The sequence below is a fragment of the Manacus vitellinus genome, unplaced genomic scaffold (assembly GCF_001715985.3).
Source record: "Manacus vitellinus isolate BGI_N305 unplaced genomic scaffold, ASM171598v3 scaffold_2_pilon, whole genome shotgun sequence".
NCBI classification, from domain to species: Eukaryota; Metazoa; Chordata; class Aves; order Passeriformes; family Pipridae; genus Manacus; species Manacus vitellinus.
In genome coordinates this window covers 12950350-12973909 of record NW_021940208.1, presented here as the reverse complement: position 1 = coordinate 12973909, position 23560 = coordinate 12950350, and the positions used below count along the sequence as shown (strand labels likewise).

General features: G+C 39.8%; 1 protein-coding gene across 2 annotated transcripts in view; it reads right to left on the bottom strand.

Moving 5' to 3' along the window:
* Window positions 1-4239: 4239 nt before the first annotated feature.
* The window catches only part of ZC3H12C (zinc finger CCCH-type containing 12C), a 40050-nt gene continuing 20729 nt past the window's right edge, over window positions 4240-23560 (bottom strand). For both annotated transcript variants that reach the window (XM_018071280.1, XM_018071279.1), the window contains exons 2-6: window positions 22628-23394; window positions 11271-11410; window positions 8322-8556; window positions 7353-7459; window positions 4240-6576 (exon numbers count right to left, since the gene is read on the bottom strand). In XM_018071280.1, the coding sequence (XP_017926769.1) occupies window positions 5180-6576; window positions 7353-7459; window positions 8322-8556; window positions 11271-11410; window positions 22628-23322 (2574 nt within the window). In that variant the 5' untranslated portion in view covers window positions 23323-23394 and the 3' untranslated portion in view covers window positions 4240-5179. The remainder of the gene's footprint in view (window positions 6577-7352; window positions 7460-8321; window positions 8557-11270; window positions 11411-22627; window positions 23395-23560) is intronic.

Below are 23560 nucleotides of genomic sequence, written 5' to 3'. Positions count from 1 at the left end.
TTTGGTTTGTAGTTGTTCCCAACAACTGCAAAGGGCAATCCTGGCCTAGTGACCTGTTAGCACCAGGGAGATCTCACCTCTCTTTGGGAGGAGGTGGCTCCCCAGCTGTGTTCCTCAAGGCCCCAGCCCTCCTGCACTTACACACACGCCAGTTTTACCCAGGTCTTCTCTAACAGCAGTAGAATTGGCCCATGCAAGTACTTCTGTTGAAGTCAGGGGTATGTGTTTGTGTTCAGGAGACTGGGCCCTCCGAGGGCTATTGGGTACAAGAGGGAATGAGAACTATTGCAATCATTTAGGTTAAAGGGTAGACAGAGTAATAAACACTTCAAGTGCAAGTTATGACAACCCCTTAAGACCTGAAAATGGAAGCTGATAAATTATTTAAAGCACACTCTTAACTATGAACCACACACTGTATTCGGTAGTGCCTTTATAAACACCTACTTCATAAGTCCATGTGAATCAGTGTATTACCTTATACTGCACAACAAGAAAAACCCAGCACACAGTAGGATGTTTCACACCAAAGGAACATTTCCCATGGGATTAGGTGCCTAAATCATCAGTTTCTGATGAAACCTTAAGATACGTGAAATGTATTCTAGAACATCTGAAGATGAAGTCTGAACATCTCTCATGTTACTGAGCAAAAGGTTATCTGGAGCAACCATTTTATTACAGATGATTCTAGGTTTAGTTACATGATTAATCTAAACAATGTGCCCATACATATTTAATTTGAAGAAAATTCTTAAACTATGCCTCTCTAAAATTTATGAAGTATATAAAACACATGATTTTACATTTATAAAACCTCAGCCCTTTTATAAAAAAGAAAACAAGGCCATAGTTTTAATTTTAAATCTATTGGTTTTTCTTCTCAGCAGTTTTAGTTCCTATGATAAAAAAACACAACAAACAGCACTCCACCATGGCCTTATAATGCCAGGAATAAATTATCAAGTCACACTGTAAATAAAAATAAATAATTCCTAAGTTATTTTTATTAAAAAAAATGGTCTCTTTAATTGCACAGTATTTTAAATTTTCAGTAGCAATGAAAAGTCATTTGGGTATTTTTTCTAAATGCTCCAGAGAGTAGGAAAGCATTGTGTCTCACTTTTCAAGCTTTACACATCGAAAATACCTCAGTCAAACGCATCAACTGATAAAACTGAAATATTTTGGTAGTCTCTTACTGTGGCAAGATGCTGTAGTATCTCTCACCCAAGGCATTTAGTCCTCTGGTGCTCTCCTTGCTGGGCAAATGCCCCCAGCTTCCTGTTCCAAGTGAGGTACTCCGGTTTACAGCGACAGCTTTGATATTTTTGGAAAGGTGTTCTCCATGAGCTACAACATTCCCAGCAGAAGTTCATCAACAGCTCAACAACAGTCCACATACTCCAAGGCTGCAAAAGTCTCCTTTGAGGGCTTCACCAGAATGGCACACCTTCTTTTTGGAGTGTCACATGAACACATCAGGCTTTTGGCTCTCCCCAGACCTATTCTGCAGTGGAGGACTAAGCTACAACTCAAACATACCAAATCAAACAGGACACCTGAAAAGATATGATCTTCAGACCATTAGCAGTATCTTAAACCCACCTGCCAAATATACATGTGTGTATATACAAATATATATATGTGAGTCCACAAACACATTTTAAAAAATAAAAGACAACAAAGTGATTAATACTGCCATAGCCTGGGCATGTTTAGCTCAAAGATAATTATCTACAGGACATATTTAAAAACTAAATATTGGCAACAAGTTGTTGTATAGAAAACAGTTGTGGGCAGATGCCTAATGTATGTATATTCAAAATACCTTGTATCTATATACTATTACTGATGTAGCTACAACAGCTTGGGATTTTATCTAAAAATACAGAGTTTCTGCTGTGTATCAAAACAACTCTCAAGTACTGAAGACAAGGGAACATGTTGCCCTCTTCTTAGCAGAGGGACAGCCCTAACTTGAAGGTACTTAATCCTTCACTGCACCTCTACAACTCAGCTGGGGTAAAGACAGTATCACTGAACTACCTTTACTATTTAAGTATCATGGGACATTACAGGTCAGTTATTTGCATCAATGCAATGACATAAACAAAGGCTGTATTTGACCAGTATAATTGTGTCCATGTTTGTTACTAGTGTCCTCTTTAAAAGAGGACTGATCTCCTCATCATGGAGGAATTCACACGCAACTCCTCAATCTGTTATCTCAGCAAAACAAAAGGAAGTATATTTTGTCCACAGTAAATTTGCTTTATCCAACATAAGAGAGTCTAAGGAGAACTAGCGCAACACTAAAACCCACCAAATCACTCCTGCTCTTACATTTTTAACGCATTTTCAGTGCTTGAGCACAAAGCACAGAATCTATTACAAGAATTCTCTAGCAATCAACACACTTTTGGGGATTCAATACTGCATTGAGCGTATGCAGAGGCAATCAGTACTGACAGCTCAGGTCAGGGCACAGCACACACGGTCCCACGCACCTCCTTGCACCATTATAACCACATGGCTAAGCCTGCTGGTCCAGTGCTCTAGGCCAGACTGCGACATGTACATGGTAGGAAGCATTCTGATGCTCACATGATAAAGACAAATCACTTCTATTATATGCACATGTTTCTGTTCATGCTTAAAGGAATTGAACTTTTGGCAGAAGTAAATCCCTACATAAAAAACAAGGATAGAAACCCATTAAAAACACAAATACAATAATTTCATTATTAAAATAGCTGTATCTACACTATGGTGTAGTACTCAGTTTAATTCAATTTAAAAAATCTTAGTGTAAAACTAAGATGAGACCCATTTCCCAGTCCAAACCTCAGCATCAGCGCTGCATCGATCTCTGCTTTAAAACATGCTCTACAGATGATGACCAACCAAATCCAGGGAAAAACTGTTGCCACAGGTGAAGAGGTCTTCTCCCTAAACAGACAATGCAGGACAGATGGTGGAGAGCCCCTCCGGTATTGCCGCAGGGACGGGCAATGGCAGAACCTGCAGAACACCAGCAGTGGGAGCTGCGGGAGCACTACGTCCTGAATTGGTTTGCTGAACATGGTTCAGATTATTGGATATTTCTATAGCACAATGCTCTTTAGAAGCATTTACCGTATACCCAAACTCTACTTGCTGCAACACATGGTGTCGCACAAGTAGTGAAAACATCTTCATATTCAAAGGTGCTTGGACATAATTTTCAGGCAGCATTTTACCTTTATTTTAGTGGGTTCCCACTACAAAGATTTTAGAAGGAAGATGCCAATAGCTTACTTTTTCTTTTTTATATGTGAAATTGAGACAGACACCTAAACAAATACCTACTGTTACTTGCCTAAGTCTATTCTATGTCTGAAATCTCTAATTTTTAAATAAGGGATAAAATGTTGCCCAAAAGACTAGTTATAATTATACATTTGTGTTTCTACTAAATCTAAAAATCAAAATAGTTCTCAGTTAAAAAGATACAATTTGTATCAACAGTAAAAGGTACTTTCTGGTTCTTCAGGGCCTTACTTAAAATTCCAGCAAGTGTATCAAAATTATCAGCTGTAATAGTGTAAACTGGTGACTTTTTTTAAATACTGAACATTGTTATAGTGGATGAAAACCTAAAACTGTCAGCAACTGATTACGTCATGTAAGTACATCTGACATCAATTGCAATATCTATTTCTTTTATTTATATATATATATGTAAGGTTATGATGAGGTGCTAATAAAACCCATGATTTAAAACCAGAAATATCCCTTACTAATGCTAAAACAGACTTGGTTTGTCTGTTTCTAAAACTACACTATTTGTGGCAAGAATCAGGCCTACATGATGCAAAAGGCGAAAAAGTAACTTCAGGAATGCATATGGTATCTTCTCTCCCCACAACCCTCCCCTCCCCAGCCGAAACAGAAACGAAAAAAAAAGTTAAAATTATTATTTTGAGCTACAATATCATTACCATAGTGCAGTTAATAAATGTTGCATATCCTGAACACACAAAACCTTTTCAGGCCAGCCTTGATAAATAGCAAGAAAAATCAAACAGTATCTTAAATACAAAATTTGCATTGAGATAATTAAATTCATTTAAAAACAGGTAAATATTTTATGAAAAACCATATTTTATCCAGTACAGTTATGCAGCAATACAAAGAAAAAACACATAAAACAACTAAACATGACCCTATGATTTCAGGTCCTCTTCTACTGACCAGAAATACACAGAGCTGGGTAACAACACAAGGGAACTGATACAGGGTGGCCTGATTTGATGCGGTTCTGAGCATTTGCAGCTTCTCTTGCCTTCAAAGGGGGATGCAAAATCTCAGTACCTTTGAAAATCAGGCATTAAGGCTTTTACCATATCCATAAATTAGTAAAAAAAAAATTTTTTTCCTCCTCTGTTTGCATCTGATCTTACTAATTGACTGCATCAACAAAATATGTAACTATTTAAAATAAACAAAGAAAATAATGAAAAGTGCCATACTATAAATTACCAATATATTGTTATCCATTTCACTGTTAACTGGTAACTTAATTATTTGTTTAAAAAAATGAAGTCAGTGCTGTAGTAAATCTTTGTTTTCTATAAACAGATGATTACAGCACAAAAAAAGCTCACAAACCCAAACAAACATACATCAGACATACTTCTGGTGTTGTAAAAAGTTCACAAACTTGGCTTGAAAACTGCTTGCCAGAAGTAGCAAAATCCTCTTTCTGTAGGTTGTTTTAATACCTCACAGCCCAAGGACAAGCATCCAGCAAGTTAAAAAACTAAACCAAAAAATCCCAACAACATGTAACAAGGATAGAAAGTGCTGCATATAAACCCCTGATGCACCAAAGATTATAACCAGAGACCACAGATTATTTATATATATATATATATATATATATTAATTTAAACTGGAACATCCTCCAGCTGTGAAAATAGCCATTTAAAAATTTTCAAACTAGAACACAAAACATATCTGGTACTTCCAATGCATGGGGCTATACACACAGACTCCATGATACAGTATTTCACATAAACGGATTACTATATAACCTCCTTGCTGAGAAGGAGATCACAAATGCTATTGTAGCAAACCTCCCTCAGCGTTAGAGCTGAGCTGAAAACTACTAGACACCACAAAGATGCATCATCTCTCAATAGCCTAGCTGAGATTTTTCCACTAAGATGGCTGCAGCGAGCTGCTGAGCGTCCGTCACGTGAGGGTTCTTCTTCATGACGATCCTGACAAGATCAGGGGGGAAGATGTTGCAGAGGTTAATGTAAACCTTCTCGCGGGTGTCTTGGTGCCTTGGAGGGTCTTGAGGGATTCCACAGTAAGGTACACGCCAAGTCTGGTCCTGCTGTTCAGGGAGGCTTTGGAAGGCAAACTGCTCATAACATGGCTGTGTGGGGTTACTTGGCAAGGAGTAGGTTTGGCGGTAGCCATATGCATCCATCCCATAACTCTGCCTATCCCAACCTCCGAGCCCATCTTGGCCAGAATAAGGCTTTCTGTGTCTTAAAGGAGAATTATCATACAAGCGTGAGTCTGAAATGCTATCTATTCTCGTGGATACAAGGGCTCTCCCCAGGTGCATGGTTTTTGAATGTGGCGAACTCTGAGATGTGGAGTAGTCGTTCGGACAACTAGACCGAGCACCGACTATTGGATGCTGCAGATGCACAGCCATGTATGGAATAGGAGATTTGTGGTGATGCTTTGGTTCTTCATGACTATAGCTTTGCACTCGTGCGAGAGGCTCGTGGTAGCTCTGTAGGAAGGGCGGAGTGTTAAGGCGGCCATGCGGGTGCATATGTTGGCACTTCAAGTTCTCCTCCAGCTGTGGGTCAGGCGAACTCATGTAAGAGCGATCGCTGTAACCCACGTAGGAATCACTACTGCCACAGCTAATGCTCCCTTCACTGCTGCAGTCAGAAGCTACAGAGCTAATCCTATAATCTGTGTCCAAGGAGAAGCGCCTTTCAGGACTACGTGGACCAGATATACTCAGATTTGAATATGCACTCAGCATAGAGTAATACCCTACATCCACCGGAGATTCACATTTTGGATACTGGTCATAAGGCATTGGCGTTCCATGATTTTTGGTTGCCATCATCACTGTAGGATACTGGCCCTGTGGTCTTTGATCCTGAGGTGGGAAGTGAACTCCGGATGGAAGGCCGTTAGTTAAAGGTGCAGTACTTTGGGCTTTTCCAGCAGAGGAACTTGGTATACTAACTAAAGAAGGTACAGACCTGGTTTCCAATTTGTTTTTGGTGGGAAGCTTTTCCTCCAAGTCTTGATAGACTTGAGTCCTTATACTAGGATCCGATTGCCTCTTTGGAGCAGCACGCTTCAGCTCAGAAGTGCTATCATTTTTAGTGCTACAGGGAACACTATTGCTTTTTACCAGTCCTCCTTCACTTGTAGTTTTGGCAGCTGTGCTTCTAGACATGGCACGAAGTTCATCAGCTACAGATCGCTGAGGCTGATTTCCTCTTTCTGGATGATAGTATTTGCATTTGTGTCCATAGGTACATTTCTTCCCTATTAGTACAAACATAATCAGATAAAAAAACCCCTTCAAATAAAATCTGTTTGAATTTAATATAATAGAAATAATAATAAATATCAACATCATATAAACATCAAATAATAGAAATGCCTCTCATTTAAAGTTTTACTGTTGATTCGAAAAGTCTTGCAAATGGTTTTGTGTGACATGGGGCATGATCAAAGGTCTCTCTTGTATTGCAGAGAAAAAATAGGCAGTGGTAGTGTGTTGCAGCTAGTGCTCTAGGAATGCAGACCAACACTACCAGCCACATTTTGAGCTGAATGTGACACTGTCAGTGTGCCTGTACACACCTGCTGTATTGGGCCAGGATGATACACGGGCAGAAAACTTAACAGGAAAGTCCCCCAGAGTCATAAGACCAGCAGGTTTCAGCTCAGTCAAGATGCCTGTAGGGTTGCTCAGTAGCTAAACTTCAGATAGTTCACTAAATTTTCTGGAAGAAAACCTCATCGTCTTATCACATTAGAAAAGGGCTTCTGGAGCCTGTAGGATTTAGGTGTTGTTTGTTAATCATTCATAGGAATAGATCCAAAAGTTGATCCATAGATAGAAATGTTCTCTAACTAGCACATGAAAAAAATCACTTCAGTTTCCACCATCAGCTCAGCATTTGAACGACTATTAGGTTAAGATAACAATGTTAAAACCAATGTTAGAGTTTTTATTTTTGGCAGTGTTAAAATAAAGCAGGAGCTTGGTCCCCAGTCCCAGCAGTACAACAAATTGATGGGTTAAATCAAATTACCATAGGGACATGGTTGCTTCTTATGTTCTGGTACAATAGGCTTCTTCCTAAGAAAATTGTCCAGACTTGGACCATGGCGGCCAAGAGGATCATCAGGAGGCATAAATCTATAAAAAAGGAAAGAAGTATTACTGAAGCAAACAAGCCTTTCCATACTCCTTATGCAATGACCAAGAACCTCATGACTGTGTCCTGCACCATAATCTGCCATCTTGTAATTTTTAAGCCTAGGTACACCTTGAGAGCAGTTTTGGCAGGCCATCTTTCTGCTGCAGGTACTGCCTGAGAGGTGAGTCATAGAAATAGTCTGCTTCAGTCTACGCTCTGTGGCAAAGCAGGGCTGCACACAACCCGTCCCTAAATCAAAAGTAAGGGCAGCAATATAGGCAGCGTTTTCTTAAAACACCACAACTAACTTCACAAAACTGTGCTGACTGCCCAGGATTCTTGCATCAGTGTTCAGGCACTCATATACAAGTGTCTGCTCAGCAGAGTGCGTAGTCCCTCCCATCACAAGAAGCCACCTGTTGTAACTGCAGTTGATCTGTATGCCAGGGCACGAAGTTACTATAGATGGATCTAATCAGACAGTTGAACTACGGACCTCCTGAGGTTCATTCCAACATGGTTTTTTCTATGACCCTAGAACTTAGGAGTGTAACCACAGGCACTCAGAAACACTGGCTCAGTATATCAAGAGATTTGAAATATTATACCATAGCATACATCAAATATACATCAGCATACATCAAAAGAGAAAAAAAAGAGCATAAAAAGACATAAAGATATCACTACAAAACCAGAGTTTTGAGTACTTTTAATTAGAAGAACAAATCTAAGATTGACTATTCCTCCTGTTTTTCTACAGGCACCTAATGATTTGGGTGTAAGATAAAAAAATCATACAAATCTTCAAACAGTCCTTTCCTCCGTTATTTTAGTGGCACATGTAAAGACAGAATGACTTACTTGTCATTAACAAATGAATACATCAACAAGCGCTCATCTATGAACTTCTTCCATTCTGGCTTTTCATTAGCTAGATCCCTGTAATTATCATTAGAAACAATGATGCCATCTGATTCAAAGGCCAACTTCACTATAAATCGGTCATCGTAGCACACCACCCTTCTCCCTTGCACTCGCCGGGATGGTGTGAACACAAGAATCTTCTCCTTTTCTAATTTACGCAAGATTTCTTGATCTACAAGGAATAACAGTCAAAAGTTAAACAAGGAAGAAAAGAAATATGTTTGTCTAATCTCTAAAGACATTAGATTTGAGGAAGAAAATCCAGACATTTAGACTAAAAATGTCTTTAAATGATTATAGTCCAGCAGAAGGTGTCCGATATATGATATCTGAAGTTAGAGTCAGCAGTCAGCTGGCAACACTTCCAATAAAAACCCACAAACAAATCAAAACCTCCTGCTCCACACTAGTTCTCGAATTCTAACACAAGGAGATTTCGTTCACATTCCTCTGGTTCAAAAGAGGAATCAAAACACCCGTGAAAAACTCCTCTGGTTGAAGGAGTGGTTTTAAACATCACTGAATGTTTCAGTGAGTAGGAGGAATATAGCCAAGCCATGGGTTTCCCGTAACTGAGCTCCTAGGTAAAGACAGACCTTTTTCATCTATTTGTGGTACCCAGCAAGAAACACGTTTTGAAAGAATTCCAGTAGCTCACATTAATGGGACTGTCTCATAAAAGTCTCTGCCCATCAAAAGAAAGGGTTGCTACCCATAAGTACTAGAAAACCCACATTCAGTACAAGCACTCAGGTTCTTCACAAATATTAACAGCATCCCCAAAAAGACCTCTGATGTCATTTTGTAACCAACAGCAAAAGTGGTGGTGGTTTGGTTTTGGTTTTTTTTGTTAACATCAGCAATAGTTCAGATTGTACCTCTCCTTGAATGGTTTACATATTGTTTATACATAAATTCTTAACAAAGCCAAACAGATTTCCCTTTAATCCTGCTAAATAAGCATATTTAGCATTTTATGTAATTCCTTCTTGTCCTACACAATCTGTCAGTCACATATCCAAAAGCATTTTCTCTTTGTCTGTATGGAAGCTGGAGATCCCAAGGAGCTTTGAAAGATGGACCTCAGGCTACTAAGGAGGTTGTACCTAGCACTGGGGCACCTACCCCTTATGTTAATTCTCCTGCCTATCACCCTCCTCAGAGCAGACAAGCTATGAAAGAAAAATATGAAAAAAACTAGGCAACATCTAAACCAGCAGAAGAGTATGACTCATGGCTCTTAATAATGGTTAAGATCTCAAATAACTCAACTGTTTTGTAGCATAAGAAACTTGACAGGGAACATGTTCCATCTGAAAATAAAAGACTCCAACAGAAAGAAATACAGCATTAATATTACATATAGGCAATATATTTGATACAAGCATTTATCTGCTTAGGAGAAAAAGCACAAGATTTTAAATCAAATATAACCTTTTTGTATTCACCCCTCCACAATATGGTAAATGATGAATGACAGTGTGATGGAAGTTGATTTTTTTCCCTAGTAAGAAAGAATAAAAAAATCTGCCATGTGATGACTGGCAGGTACTCATAACAAAGATGTGGCTGTTGTTTAGTCCAAGAGGCTTCTCATGAATACTGACAGTCTAGAGCCATCCTCACATTAGTCATCTAGGGCTTTTTCAAAATTCCAGGTGGTCACATGTTCCAGGTGCGTATCTCTGGAAACGGAGTGTCAGCACAATGTATTTCACAAGACTGGTAGCACACAGGCTCCCTGCATCCTGACAAGAAAACTGAAGAACCTCTGTTTTACAGAAAATACAATAACCTGCTTTGATCTTCCTCCCATTTTCAGGGTCCACGATGACACATGGAAAACTTATTTCTCATTATTAGACAACTGGTCAATTCTGTGCATTGCTACTTTCTTGAAACTCCTTTTGGGACTTCCAGCCCTATGCACACTTCTAGCTGATGTCACAGTTTATTTCTAAGTAGCCAAATTTTTATTACTTAGCCAATGTTCTTCCCATACCTTAAACACTAGTACAGTTAAAGAGAATGGCTTCAAAAGAAAGGCTCTGCACTGCTTGTGAGGATGGGAGAACATCAACTTTCCAAATATTTTCTTGCATTAACATGATATATTCTAGTAGCAATCAAGCAAAGAGAATGAAAATCTTTCCAGATATCTGAAAATGCACATGGCAATCAAAACATGTTTCCCTTTAGAAGCTAGATCTACTACTCTCAAAAGCTTTCCCCCCTTTAAAGGTAGCCACATTGGGCCTCCCTCCGAAAAAAAACACCTTTCCCTCCTTAAATTCTAGGGGTTTTTTAAACCCCAAATTCCCCTCTGTTTCATCTTTAGGGCAGATGGAGCATGCCTCTCCAGCCTTCACACAGAACCTGTTAAATGCATCAAGAAATAAATACCTCTACAGCAATTTTTTTTCTAGATAAACACATTCAAAATTAAAATATTCAAAATTTCTCTCTTGTTAATAGTAACAATGAAAAGAAAACCATTCCCTTTCTGTCAGGATAATTCCCATAACCCGAAGCACAGGCAGTGACTCACTGCAGGTGACTAGCAGACAGGCCAGCCTGGCAGAATCTGCTCACCACAATAAAGATCACCCAGCAAATGACTCACTTCAAACCTCTTCACTACTAATGATGCATGTGTATAGCAGATTTAAAAAATGGCAGTTACATTCTTTCAAGAAGTAAGTAGCAACGTTAATGGAAACTTGATCAGATGAGCAGAAAAGGAGGACTTGGGAAGATCACAAGGAAGTTACTACCCCAAAGATATTCTATTAGAACCTTTTATGTCTAAGCATTTGTTCATTTGAGCAGTAGCACTCAAGATGTGCAAAGCATCAAACAAGCCACTGAAGATGGAACGGAGCTTACCTGTTATAAGAGCATCAGGTCTTGACTGTTCTTTCCTCCATGCTGGCACAAACACAGTAACATCCTTGTGGCCTCTTTCCAAAAACCAGTCTACTGCCAATTTGATTCCTCGACAAGAAAATACTTCTTTGTTCCCGTGGCTGAAACACACATTCAAATTCTTTATTAGATGACTTTATTTTTCTATGACCATAAATGGAGCTCAACGAAATGCAGATCTCAAAGCCATGCTCTTCACTTGCTCCATGGTTCCTAAAGGCAGCTGGGTGTCAGTCTGAGCCTTGCTGAAACATGGCCATCACTTGCTCCATGGTGTGGGAGAGGGCTACTAAATCTGCCAAACATTTTCATAATCTGTACACAGATTCGACAAGTAAGGAAAAATATAAGTAGGGCTTGTTAAAAATCCTCATAGCCCAATGAAAAGTATGAGGTGTAACAGGCAGCTTGGAGACTTGATGAGGGAAACCAAAAGGCCTGAAATACCAACATGGGAGCGCAATGTGTTTAGGAAATGCTAGCAGATGAGTACTGAACACTGGTACACATGGCAGCAGGGGAAGAGACAGCAGATCCCTGCTGGAAGAGCTCTGTGAGCTCCCATGTGAACAGGGAAAGAGAGAGGAGAAGGTCTCCAAGCCCAAGGGGATGGCAGGCACTCTGCAGACAAATTAGGCAATCTGGAGAGACTGTCCAAAATCAACATGACAAAACTAAGAATTTGCTTCATACTGCACTTCAGAAGAAGAAATTAACATGTATTAAAAAAGCTGTGGAGAGACAGTTAAACAGAAACCAATCAGACACAAGCAAAACAAAATATATTCATCTGTTGTGCAATAACTGTCTGAAGTAAGGCAAGAGATGCAATTATGTCATATTCTAAAGGCAGACAAGTCCTTGCCCATCTTTTACATCCAGTTTCGGGCAGGACATATTATAAAAGACACAGATGAAATGATAAGAATCCAAAAGAAAGTGAAATGAGACCTATGGGGAAAGGCTGAAGGAAGTACATTTAGTTAATCTGGAGGAAAAAAAGCAACTTGTGGGGGAACAAAACAATCTTCAATATATAGGAGTTAATTAAAATAGAGGAGAGCAATCAACGACTGGGTGTCCACAGAAAAGTTCTGGGAGCAAGGGGCTGCAAGGTGGTTGCCGGGAGAAGAAACTGGGTCTGTCCCACACTAGGCATGCCCAGCTCTAGCAGGCTCCACAATGAAGGAGAAGGGAATGAAGGAACACTTACGCTCAGGGAGAAGGTGCTTCACGAGGAGCAGGTACACCCCCAGAGGGACTTGCAGACTGTGGAGAACAGGAAAAGTGCAAGAAGGAAGGAGCAGCAGAGAAAAAGGGACTCCAATTCCCTGCACTGCTCAAGGCTGCTCTGAAGGGACTGATTGTCACCTGCAGCTGTGAGAGGTGTCTGAGTGAGGCTGTGATGAGGTAGCATGGAGGACACATATTTGGAGTTAAGAGAGCCTGGGAGAAGGAGAGACATTCTTCCCCCCTGAATATTTTTCATCTTTGCCTCTTTTGTTTCATAATACCTGATAAAGAATTAAATATTTATGTTAACTGGCTATAAATTAAGTTAAATTCCACAAGATGAGTCTGTCTGACATAAAAAATTACTCAGTGAGTGATATCCCTGTCATTATTTTGACCCAGGGGTTTTCTTCCTTCTCTTCCTCTTGTTTTCTCTCCCCCATTCTGCTAGGAAGGGGGGAGCCACAGTCAACTCACCATAGTCCTGCTGGATAAGGACAGAGAAGTCCTTAACTAGCATAAGGCACTGTTAAGCACTATGCTAGTAAAAGTTTTCAACCTGATCTGTGAGACAGTCTGGGCACAGATTTTGGGATCTCCTCACTGGACACTCTGCAGAACAAGTTATACAGCTCCTCTGGGGCCATCCTGGGTTCTCCATGCACAGGAGGAGACAAGCAACTTGTCTTTTGTGAGGTCTCTCCCAACCCCACAGCTCTGTGTAGCAGAAGAAACATGGGGGCACGGAAATAAGCTATCACCTTTCACTTGGCTGGCTTGTCGTGTATAGCAGGTATGCCACGACCTGCTTTCCAGAAGGGTAAAAGACAATTCTTTCTCCATGATTTGTGAAGGGGACAATATTATGATGGATAGCCACAGGAATTTTAAAAGCTGCTTCTACTCGCATGTCTTGAGGTAAATGCAACCACCAGAAAGTTACTGAAAAATACTTTTTCCCCCCTCAGTAGGGAAATTTTAAGTACCTATTATTTCCAGCTTTCTAAAACATAGCACTGCTGTATGTTTCTTGATAATGAGGGAGCTTGAGTAATAGTGCAATGGATCAAGTGCCAAAGTAAAAGTGAGAAAAACTTTGAAACAATGTTCAGACTCCAGAAGTCTGTGAAAGAGGTGGTGTACACATTCACCTGTGTCGAGAGAGAATGAGTCATGGCTAACACCTCTCACAAAGAAGCATCCTCAGCAGAGGCTGTGTTGAAGGTCACAGATCCCGAATAAAAGAAAAAAATAAGTTAAAAAAAAGGAAAAAGGAAAAAAAAATAGCCCACTACCTTTAACTGGATTTAAGCGAGGAACTGTATTGTTTCCTCCTCTAATGACACTGGAGAGAGTACCTGGAAAGCTAATTATATAAGATATTGCAATTGTTGCCAGCCATAATAATCAAAGTTTTTCGATTTTAGCTGGCATGGGGTACTCCAAGGATAGTTTCAAATCCATCTTCTGTGCCTACACTAGGAAGGCTGTCAGGAACGATACAACTATGTACCTCAATATCCTGTTTAGCTATAGTTACAGGCCTCATATAGGGTACGGTTATAGGCATTCCCTGTTTTGTATGATAATATCATGCAATACAGTAATGTAATTACCATTACACAGTAATGACACTGTAATAATAAAACACAGACCAATATTTTTTCTAGGCACTGTTTTATACTACACAACTATTCTCGTGCTTGTTTGTCTGAAAGAGTAGTATATTTGTGTATTTCAGGACTCACTGGGAGTCACAGACAGATGTGTCATGCTTAAAATGCACATGCACATATGCACAGCAAAAATGGTCAACAGTATTTCAGCCACAGAAGGTCTAATTACATCTCCCCGCAACAACACAAAATCAGAACACCTGGTGTGCATTCGGTGCCCACTGGGCAGCCATAAGGCCTCCTCTGCAAAGCCTGATACAGGACATTACTGCTCGTGCTATCAGCAGGTGGTGTGCAACCACAAACATATTGTGAACCATTTTAAAACAGCCAGGAAGGGCTTGTTCCAGCTACTAAATTCCATTGGAATCACTGTGCTGTTATTACTCTAAACGATCTCCATGGTTTCGAATGGATAAAACCACTTTTCACTCCTAACACTGAACAAAAGGTGAGTTAGGCTACATTTTAGTAACACTATGCTTCTTCCCATAAGTCTGAAAAATCATTTCTGGAATGAAATCCTGGACACTCTGAAAGAAATGGATGTTATTGCCTATTGCTTTCCATCTTCTTGTAATTCAGGCCACATTTTTAAAGGCAGAGGGAATAGCCTAATACAGACTATTAAAATTCTTTCATCCAGAACATAAATTTTAAATATACTTAAACTCTATGAAACAGAAATGGGGAATGCATTACCATGCATACTAGCTATTCTGCACTGCTGAGCAAGTGAATTTAAAACTTGTATAAATCTTCACTTTTTTTCGGCTCCTTTTCAGATGCATGCCTAAGCTGATAGCTGAGTGGATACAAATTCCAAGAAATTGAAATGATTAGTGAAAAAGTCTGTGAAAGAGATGTGCAATTAAAATTTGTTCTTTTGGTTTCTTGTCATGCAGATTTGATGCTCTTCATTTTGAGATTTTTGTGCTTCATCAGCTTTATGATACACCATGTGGTGAAAAGACTGGAATCATGCTGCTGCTTCTGACTTCTTTTCCTTCCGCTTAGTTGTAAAAAAGAGGAGAAATGTTTGTACTTCTTTGTTAAGAAAAATTCTTTTAAAAATATCTTCCCAATTATTAGGAGTATTTGAAAACTCAGACCACTCAGGTTGACAGCTGTAGTCCTGGGTGAGATATTGGTGTATACTATAGTTCTGCTTGCTGATTATGTTTAATCTACAACTCCTAGTTGGAAGATACAGTATATTCCTTCAGAAATGCCTATTTCTCTTTCATAGTACGCACGAATGATTATTTTAAACATCACTTTTATATTTGGCCTGTTGATAGTTGTAGTTTCATTTTTAAATGGAAAAACCCCATCTCCTGGGTAAAAATCAATCATTTTCTAGGCTAGGAGAGTTAGTAGAAAGTGGTGAAATATCTGATGAGAACACTTTCATTTTCTCTGTTACCTTCCCAGACCCTAGATCTTCTACTAGATTTTCTAGTGGCTGTCTTGAAAAGACTTGTGGTACGCACTCCAAAAAGTCTGACTGCTTAGAATACCTGCAAGACTTCTGGTGTGCTCTAATGCAACATTCAAACCAACACAGAGCTCACATTTTGAAAACTGCAGCAAACATACACATTGATGACAAGAGCTGAGGTCTACAATAGTGCCTTGTTGCAATATGCATACAACTGAAATCTGCACACATCAAGGCACTTCCCATGTAAAAGCATATTGACTAAAAGCAAGAACAAAACTCAAGCATATACCTGCCCAGTATGAGATATTACAGAGTTACAAACTAGTTTTCTTCTATCATATCATAGGAGGAAAACAGTGTTCAGTCCATAGCACAAACAGAGAAGAATTTCCACCCTGTATCATATCAGTGACTCATAACCCTGGCAGCCTGGCTTTGTAACTAGCCTCATCCCTTTTTAAATTTTTTTAAGCTCTACTAATTTCCTAATCACAGAAATCATTTGTCCCAGAGCACCTCTCAGTAACCTGGGCCTTCTATCAGCCCTGCATTTGTTCCTTATAGATACATATATTGGTGCTGACAGGAAGAGTTCCCAAATGTTTTTGTTGGTTTTTTTTTTTTTTTTAGCCCATGGCAAATTACTTCAATGCTTTGAGGTCTTTGAAGGAAAAAGAGCCTTGGAAGCTGTAGGGCTTCTAATGCCAGGGCACTCTATGGGTACAGTAAGCACTGTCCCCGGTCAGACCCGCATGTGGGTGTCTGACCGAGCCAGTCACGCACTCAGCAGTCAGAGGTCAAAACAGGCAAACAGGAGCTATACTCAAAGCTGCCAGTGACAAGCTCCTATCCACATGATTGTTACTTGTTGGAAAAATGTTTTTTTATCTATTCCTTACAGTGACATCTCAAAATAACCTAAAAAAAAAGACAGACGGTGCTACCGAAAGATGTCTGAATCAACGAACCAAGATACAACCATGTCTACCAAACTCAGCAACACACAATCTGAGGAGGAGATAATGCAGCTAAACTGTAAGTTTTTTGAAATACATAAGCAATTAAATTTCCATATGAAAACTCCATGTGGCATAGACAATTGAGCCATCCTTTGGTTGACACAATTTGCAGTTGTGGAAAAACTTCTATGTAGGCAGGGTATCAGTGAACCTTTTACTACAGCCAAATGACCTGCCTCATGGTTAATACAAGGGGACATGACTCAGTTGCCTGAACAGAGATATCTAATGCTGGTTAGGCACCCTAGTAACACCTCCTTCAGCTGACTCTCATTCCTGAATGGCACTGGGGTCTGAGCCATGACTTTCAGGCCTGGGTATACGTTTCTGATGCCACCAAGCACGTAGAACATCCACAGGTGGACGGATGGCTGGGCATGAAAGCTGTAAGAAAAGTGTAAAATACCTAAAGGGGGAATGTATTTAACCAAAAAAAAACCCTTCCCAAATCAGCATCTTCCTCTCACAAATAAAAATTACGTATACTAGTTATCTAGTGGTGCATTTCCCTTGTGTGATGATGTACAATCAAGGACTATTTAAATATACAGGCCAAGGTTTTCCAAAGAGGGAAACTGAAGTGCATCACCTTCCTGGCCTGGGAATCCTAAGGGCAAAGTTTTGAGAAGATGTAATTGCTCAAAACAAGATTAATTGATTTTGATCTGCAAATCAAGACAGCACATGATTAAAATACTTTGATTCTTTTGCCTATAAAATTCTGAAAGTGGTTGGTTAAAAATAATAATACAGCAAGTAAAATATCCAATTATTTGCTTATCAGTGTTATCTTCACATTGCACTCTTTGTAAGCACAGCAGACTTCTTTTTTGCCTATATGTTTTCAATATAAAGTTTTATATATATTTGAAACACTCTTCTCACTTTTAGCAAAGAAAGTCTGAAGGCACTCAGGGTAGCCATATGGAACAAAAGTGAATTATTTAAATAGTTGTCGTTTCCCCGCAGTATTTGTATCTAACAACTCTGTTTCTTAAACCTTACTTCTTGGTGGCAAAAGCCTGACTTTGATTCCAGCAAAGAGAAGTATCATAGCAATAACCAATTTTAGGCCATTTTCAGCATCCCAATCTTATGCTTGAAAAGGACAAGCAAAGGCAAACGGCTGTGCAAATATGCTGCAGATTGTTTCTCTCTTCAGAAGCAACTCCTTCGCTCTCAACCGAGTAGTAAAGGGAAGTCTTAAAACAAAGGGACAAAAGAGAACCTCAAAACCTTGTCTCTGCTGCCTCATGGAGAAACAGGACCTACCTCCATCACAAACTGTGGAGGCTCAGCTGAGGAAGGTGGGGATGCATAAAGAGCAGGTCCAAGAATGTACTGGAGAACAGACAGAGGTAGAGGTGACAATGACGATGAAGAGCTTGCAATGTACTGTTAGATGGACAAAGATTGCCTTCTTTTGCTTACCTCAGTTACGTAAAGGGTAAATTTAGGGTAGCTAAAATCTCATCACACAGGGATACAGAACTACTATTGACTGAAATGTGTCCCCTGTTTATTATCTATGCTGTGCAGCCTACACTAAATACAGTCCTGAGTGCATTTTTATGGAGGATAAATGCCTCTCTGACTCACATGGATTAAGGCTCTAAATGAAGATTTTGCATGACAACATCATCATCTACATGCAAAAAACCAACCCACCTTATGAAGCAGGGTTAGTGCTACACAGTTCTCTGGAAAGCTGACATAGGTCAGTGCTCAGGTATGGCACGACTGAATCCTGGGTCCTATTCCTTAGTACAGCCTCACTTTTTGCTGTGGGAAGGGTCTATCAGAAGTTCCACAGCAGCTCTAGGGGATTATTTAATTTGCTGTTCAGATCTGATTTTAAGTTTACGCACACACACATGGAAAAATCAGTCTCATCTGTAAGAGTGTTTTTAAAAAAGACTTTGTGTGTGTGAGACTCAAACATGTAGGCATCTTTCCTCTTCTGGAAAAGGATTAAGTCAAGACTAGGAAAGCTAGAATAATGAAAGAACAAGACCAGATTTTAAGTATCCTACAGAAACTAAACAGCAATTCTTCAAGTCATAGCTGGCAAAAGCCACCTTTCTGCTATTCCACTGAAAGAGGGGGTTTGCTTTGTTTTTAAAACTTTAACATATTCATATTTTTAGAGCATATTGGAGCTTTAAACTTGAAATACACAAGTTGCATCTGATCACCCATTTTCAGTTCAAGTCACGAATGACAAGCAGTGCCATCTCAAAGTACAAGAAAAGCTTTCCAAGCATTAGCAAAAGGCAGAAAAATTGTGAGTGCTGGCTTTTGCTTAACCTACAGTTTGCTAAAGCAGCTTGTCTGGAACAGGAGTAGTCACCAGACTAGACCAGCACGCATGCTGGCAGCGGCTGGCCAGAGGAAGTTATTCTGCCCAAAGCCTCATTCTGTGCTGCTCTCAGGGAATTCAAAAATCCACCCAGTATCAATTGACCAGATGCAACCAGTTACACAAATATGAATATCCAATCACAAATCAGATATATCCTTCCTCCACACAGGCCAGCACAGTGTTTGATCCTTCCAGAAGAGGACAGCTGTCTCATCCTGCTTGTATTATTGGAATCAGTCACCTCAACCTTCTCTACAAAACTTCCCCTCCCCATCAAATATATCCTTTAAATGAAAATTAGTAGTTCTTAGAATAATCAAGTATGTGTATTACAACAGTATGGGAGTAAGAATATAGATCACACTCTAACCATTCCTGTGAGAACAAATGAGAAAGCTTCCAACAACATCTCTCGAAAGACTATCTACAGTCTTGCTTAGGGCACAGGCCCATTTCTCTTTAGCAATTCCAAAGAGAACTCATCAGCCATAGCTTGGAAGAGCAAAGAGGAAAGAAAAGACTGTGACAACTTATAGTTACTAATAACAGGACCCTGGACATTCAGACACAGAAATCTGAACAAGATTGAATTGCAAGCAAATCTCCCTCACTTCTTTGAACATTACTCTTCTATATGTAAAAGCTGAAATCTTTCCAGTATTTAAAATGCTTATTTACTATTAGCTCTTTTCTTGAAAGGGAAAGGACAACTGGTTGCACAGCTGGTGTCAGCAACTGGGACTCATCTTTTACACACATGGGACTGGTTTCCATAATCAAGGACTGATTTCTAGGAAAAGGTGGGGTGTACTTGACCAAGCAGCTAGTTGGCAAAGGTGCTTTTGTTCTGACCAACACAGCAAGACATGAGCAATCCAGGAAGCTTCTGGAGTGCATTGACAGTAACTTCTTAACATGGGTGACTGAGGATCCAACAAGGCAACCTCCTCGACCCTCACACTTAGAAATAAGGAAGAACGAGTCCAAGATGTGAAGGTCAGGGGCAGCCTTGGCTGCAGTGACCCTGCAAAACAAGGGAACAGAGAGATGGACTGAAATCTGACTCCACTGCTGCACTCAAAGGGTTATGATTAGTGGCATAAAGTCCACTTGAAGGTCAATCAGTATTGGTGTACTCTAGGGACTGACACTGGAGAAAGCATTGCTTAGGATCTTCCTTAATGACTTAGATACAGGACAGAGTTCACCATCAGCAAGTGTGTAAGTAGGGGAGTACACCAGATGGACATAGTCCCATTCAGAGGGACCCTGGCCAGGGTACAGAAATGGGCCAACAGGTAGCTCTGCAAGTTCAACAGAGGGAAATGCCAATCCTGCACATGGGGAGGACTAAGACTAGTCATCAATACAGGTTGGTAGCCAACCAACTGGAAAGCAATGCTGAAGTGAAGAACACTGTGGTTCTGGTGAACACCAAGCTGATCATGAGCCAGCAAGGTGCATTTGCAGCACAGAAGACCAATAGTCTCCTGGGCTGCATTCGGAAAAGTGTTGCCAGCAGGTCAAAGGACACGATCCTCCTCTCAGCCTTGGTAAGAGACATCTGGAGTGCTGGGTTCAGTTCTGGGCTCCCCAGTATAAGAGACATAGACAATACTGGAGGAAGGCCAATGAAAGACAACAAAGTTAATCAAGGAACTGCAAAACCTGTCATACAAGGAGAAGCTGGGGGATCTGGAGAAGCTGTGCAGCCTGGAGAAGAGAAGGCTTGGGGAGATTTTATCCATATCTATAAATACCTGATGGGAAGGAATAAAGAGGACAGAAATTGACTTCTCACTGGTGTCCAGTGATGGGACAAGAGACAATGGACAAAAAATGGAATAGAAGAAATGTTGCTTAAACATAAATAAAGAAAACTTTCTTACATGAGGGCATTCAAACACTGACCCAGAGAATATGTCAAATCTCCATCCTTGGAGACATTTGAAACTCAACTTGACATGGCCTTGAACTGACACTGCTCTGTGTAGGGGATCTCCAGAGATCCCTTCCAAACTGAATGGTTCTGTGATTGCATTTGGTAGAAAATAAGTAAAGACCTGTTAAATTCGATTCTTGGATACAGAAATGTTCTATTAATAGATTTAATCTCTTTTAGGGCTCTGTATACATTCGTCTTTGGCTCATTTGATGTAGGTGGTCAAGAAAGTAAATTAAGCATAGTAAGGCAGGTCCTAAATATTTATGCCAATAGCTGAATGAACATTAAGGAAAACTGACAGATATGGAGCTAATTCTGGAATGTGTTCAATGTAGTTTGTAGGAGAAGTTGAACCTAAGTCCACCCACCAAGACTAAGCTGCACTAACTAGCTAACACTTGTGCAACTGTTTTGGATTTATGTGAAATACAATACAAACCCATTTTAGAAGTCCGAGTATCTTCTCGGTTGAGTACCAGAATAGTGTTTGTTCAACTGGACTTACTTCCTTTACAGCTTAACTTGAACAAAAAGATAAGGAATGACACATCCAGTAGAAAGAACTCACAGAAATACCCCCTATTAAAAAAGTAATATCCTAGCTTTATGGGCTAACTCATCTGCTTAAATAAACAAAACCCATTATATTGGTGTAAATAAGAGGTATATTTAAATTTAATTTTTAAAAGCCTCATTTAAAGGGAATTGACTCGATTAGAAGCCTTAAAAAAAAAAAAACCCAAACTGGAATGGCCAGGGTTTTTTTAACTCAGAAATGTCTTGCATTAAGAAATGTCTTTTATTCCTAAACTAATAAAAACCACATCGAGTCATCAGAAGATTAATATTGACCTTCTAAACCATGGTGCTAGTAATCAGATAATCCTTATGAGTTACTCAAACAGTTACTGATCAATTCATCGTTTAATTATTTATATTGCTATAACCCCTAATCTCTCAGCTCTGCCATTTCCTTCTCTCTTTTATCACGGATGAAGTAGGAACCTCTCATCTTCACAGGCAAGGTTTTTGATATGCACCTAAATGACTGGGATCAAGATTAGTAATGCTGTAGGCAAATGTGCCATCTGGGGGCACATAAGTGAAAGCCTAAAGCATGCTAATCTCAACAATTAATGGCAATAAAACCTAACTCCAACATTGATAATCAAGACCAATTTTATGGACAGATCAGTTCTCATACATTAGCCTACCAAGAAGTACCCCTTAAGCTGCTTAATTTTACATCACTATTTTATAATCTCAAGGAATCTTACATCTGCTTTAGCTTTCTGTACTTAACTGGATACAGCAATTGCCCACAGCAATTGTGCCTGTAGCAATGGTGCCTACCAAAAATTAATTAAGGACTAGACTGGTGGGAAGAAGAGATTTGATAGCTGCCTACAAAAGGAGAGTGACACTAACATAAGGTTGTTGTAACAGTGAGTATAAACCAAGGTAGTCCTACAGATCTCTAGCCTGATTAAGAGATTGGCACACTGTGTGGTTGATAAAGATGCTTGCAAGAGAGCCTGCATACAGTTTTAGGCAGTTATACCAAACATCAGCGCTTGAATGGGGCAAGGCCATTCTGTTTCCATTTAAATAGAAAAGCAAAACCTTCATGGTCACATACCTCATTGCAACATTGCTGCCATCAATAACTATTGGCCTCAGGTTGTCACCATCCTCTGTCACATCCTCCTGCAGTGGAGACTCTGACCTCTGAGACTCTAGGGAAGACGCTTCACGCATTACACTAGTGTTAGCATTAGTTACAGTCTGATCAGTCTCAGTTTTATTCCCAAGTTTGACAAGTTCTCCCAAAATATCATTTATTAAAGCATCAGTACCAAGTTTATTGAGTACAAGTTGAACCTGCTCTTCAGAGTAACCCAACTTAAGTGCAAACTCCAGTTTGGTTTGATATTCTTTCACCACATCAGGGGGCTTTTTGACTTCCTTAGGTACTATCTGAGCCTCTTCTATTCTAAGGTCTTGCAAGATTTCATTTCTTTTTAGTATATGAGGCTCTAAGCAAGGAGATCGGCACAGCTCTCGGTGAGTCTTAGGCAATAAATGTGACTCCGATGCAGAATTATTCAGTCTCTCTGAATCATTATCAGAATTTGTGCTTTCTTCAGAGTCACAGCTGGAGCTTCCGGAAGTCTCTTCAGATGCCTCCTTTTCTACATCTTCTTTCCTAGAATTAACCTTATCCATTGTTGGCTTCTCCACCACTGACCAAGGTACAATTGCATTTATTTGTGTGCCAGTGCTCCCCACATAAAGGTGGCCTAAGTCATGCCCCAGATGATCCTTCAAGCCCATGAAGCTGCTGCATGTACTTGACTCCACCTTGTTGTTTTTCTTGTATTCCTGAATATAAAGTGTTCCGTATTCCTAAAGAGAAAACAAAAATGTTGCAACTGGTTACATGCATTACTTATTTTGTATTTCCTTGCTGCGTCCTCAGAACTGCATTTATTCTCTCCCAGCAGAGAAACAGGACATTTTTCTTTCTTTAAACATGGGAAACTTTCTGTGGGAAAAACTTTTCCTAAGGAAC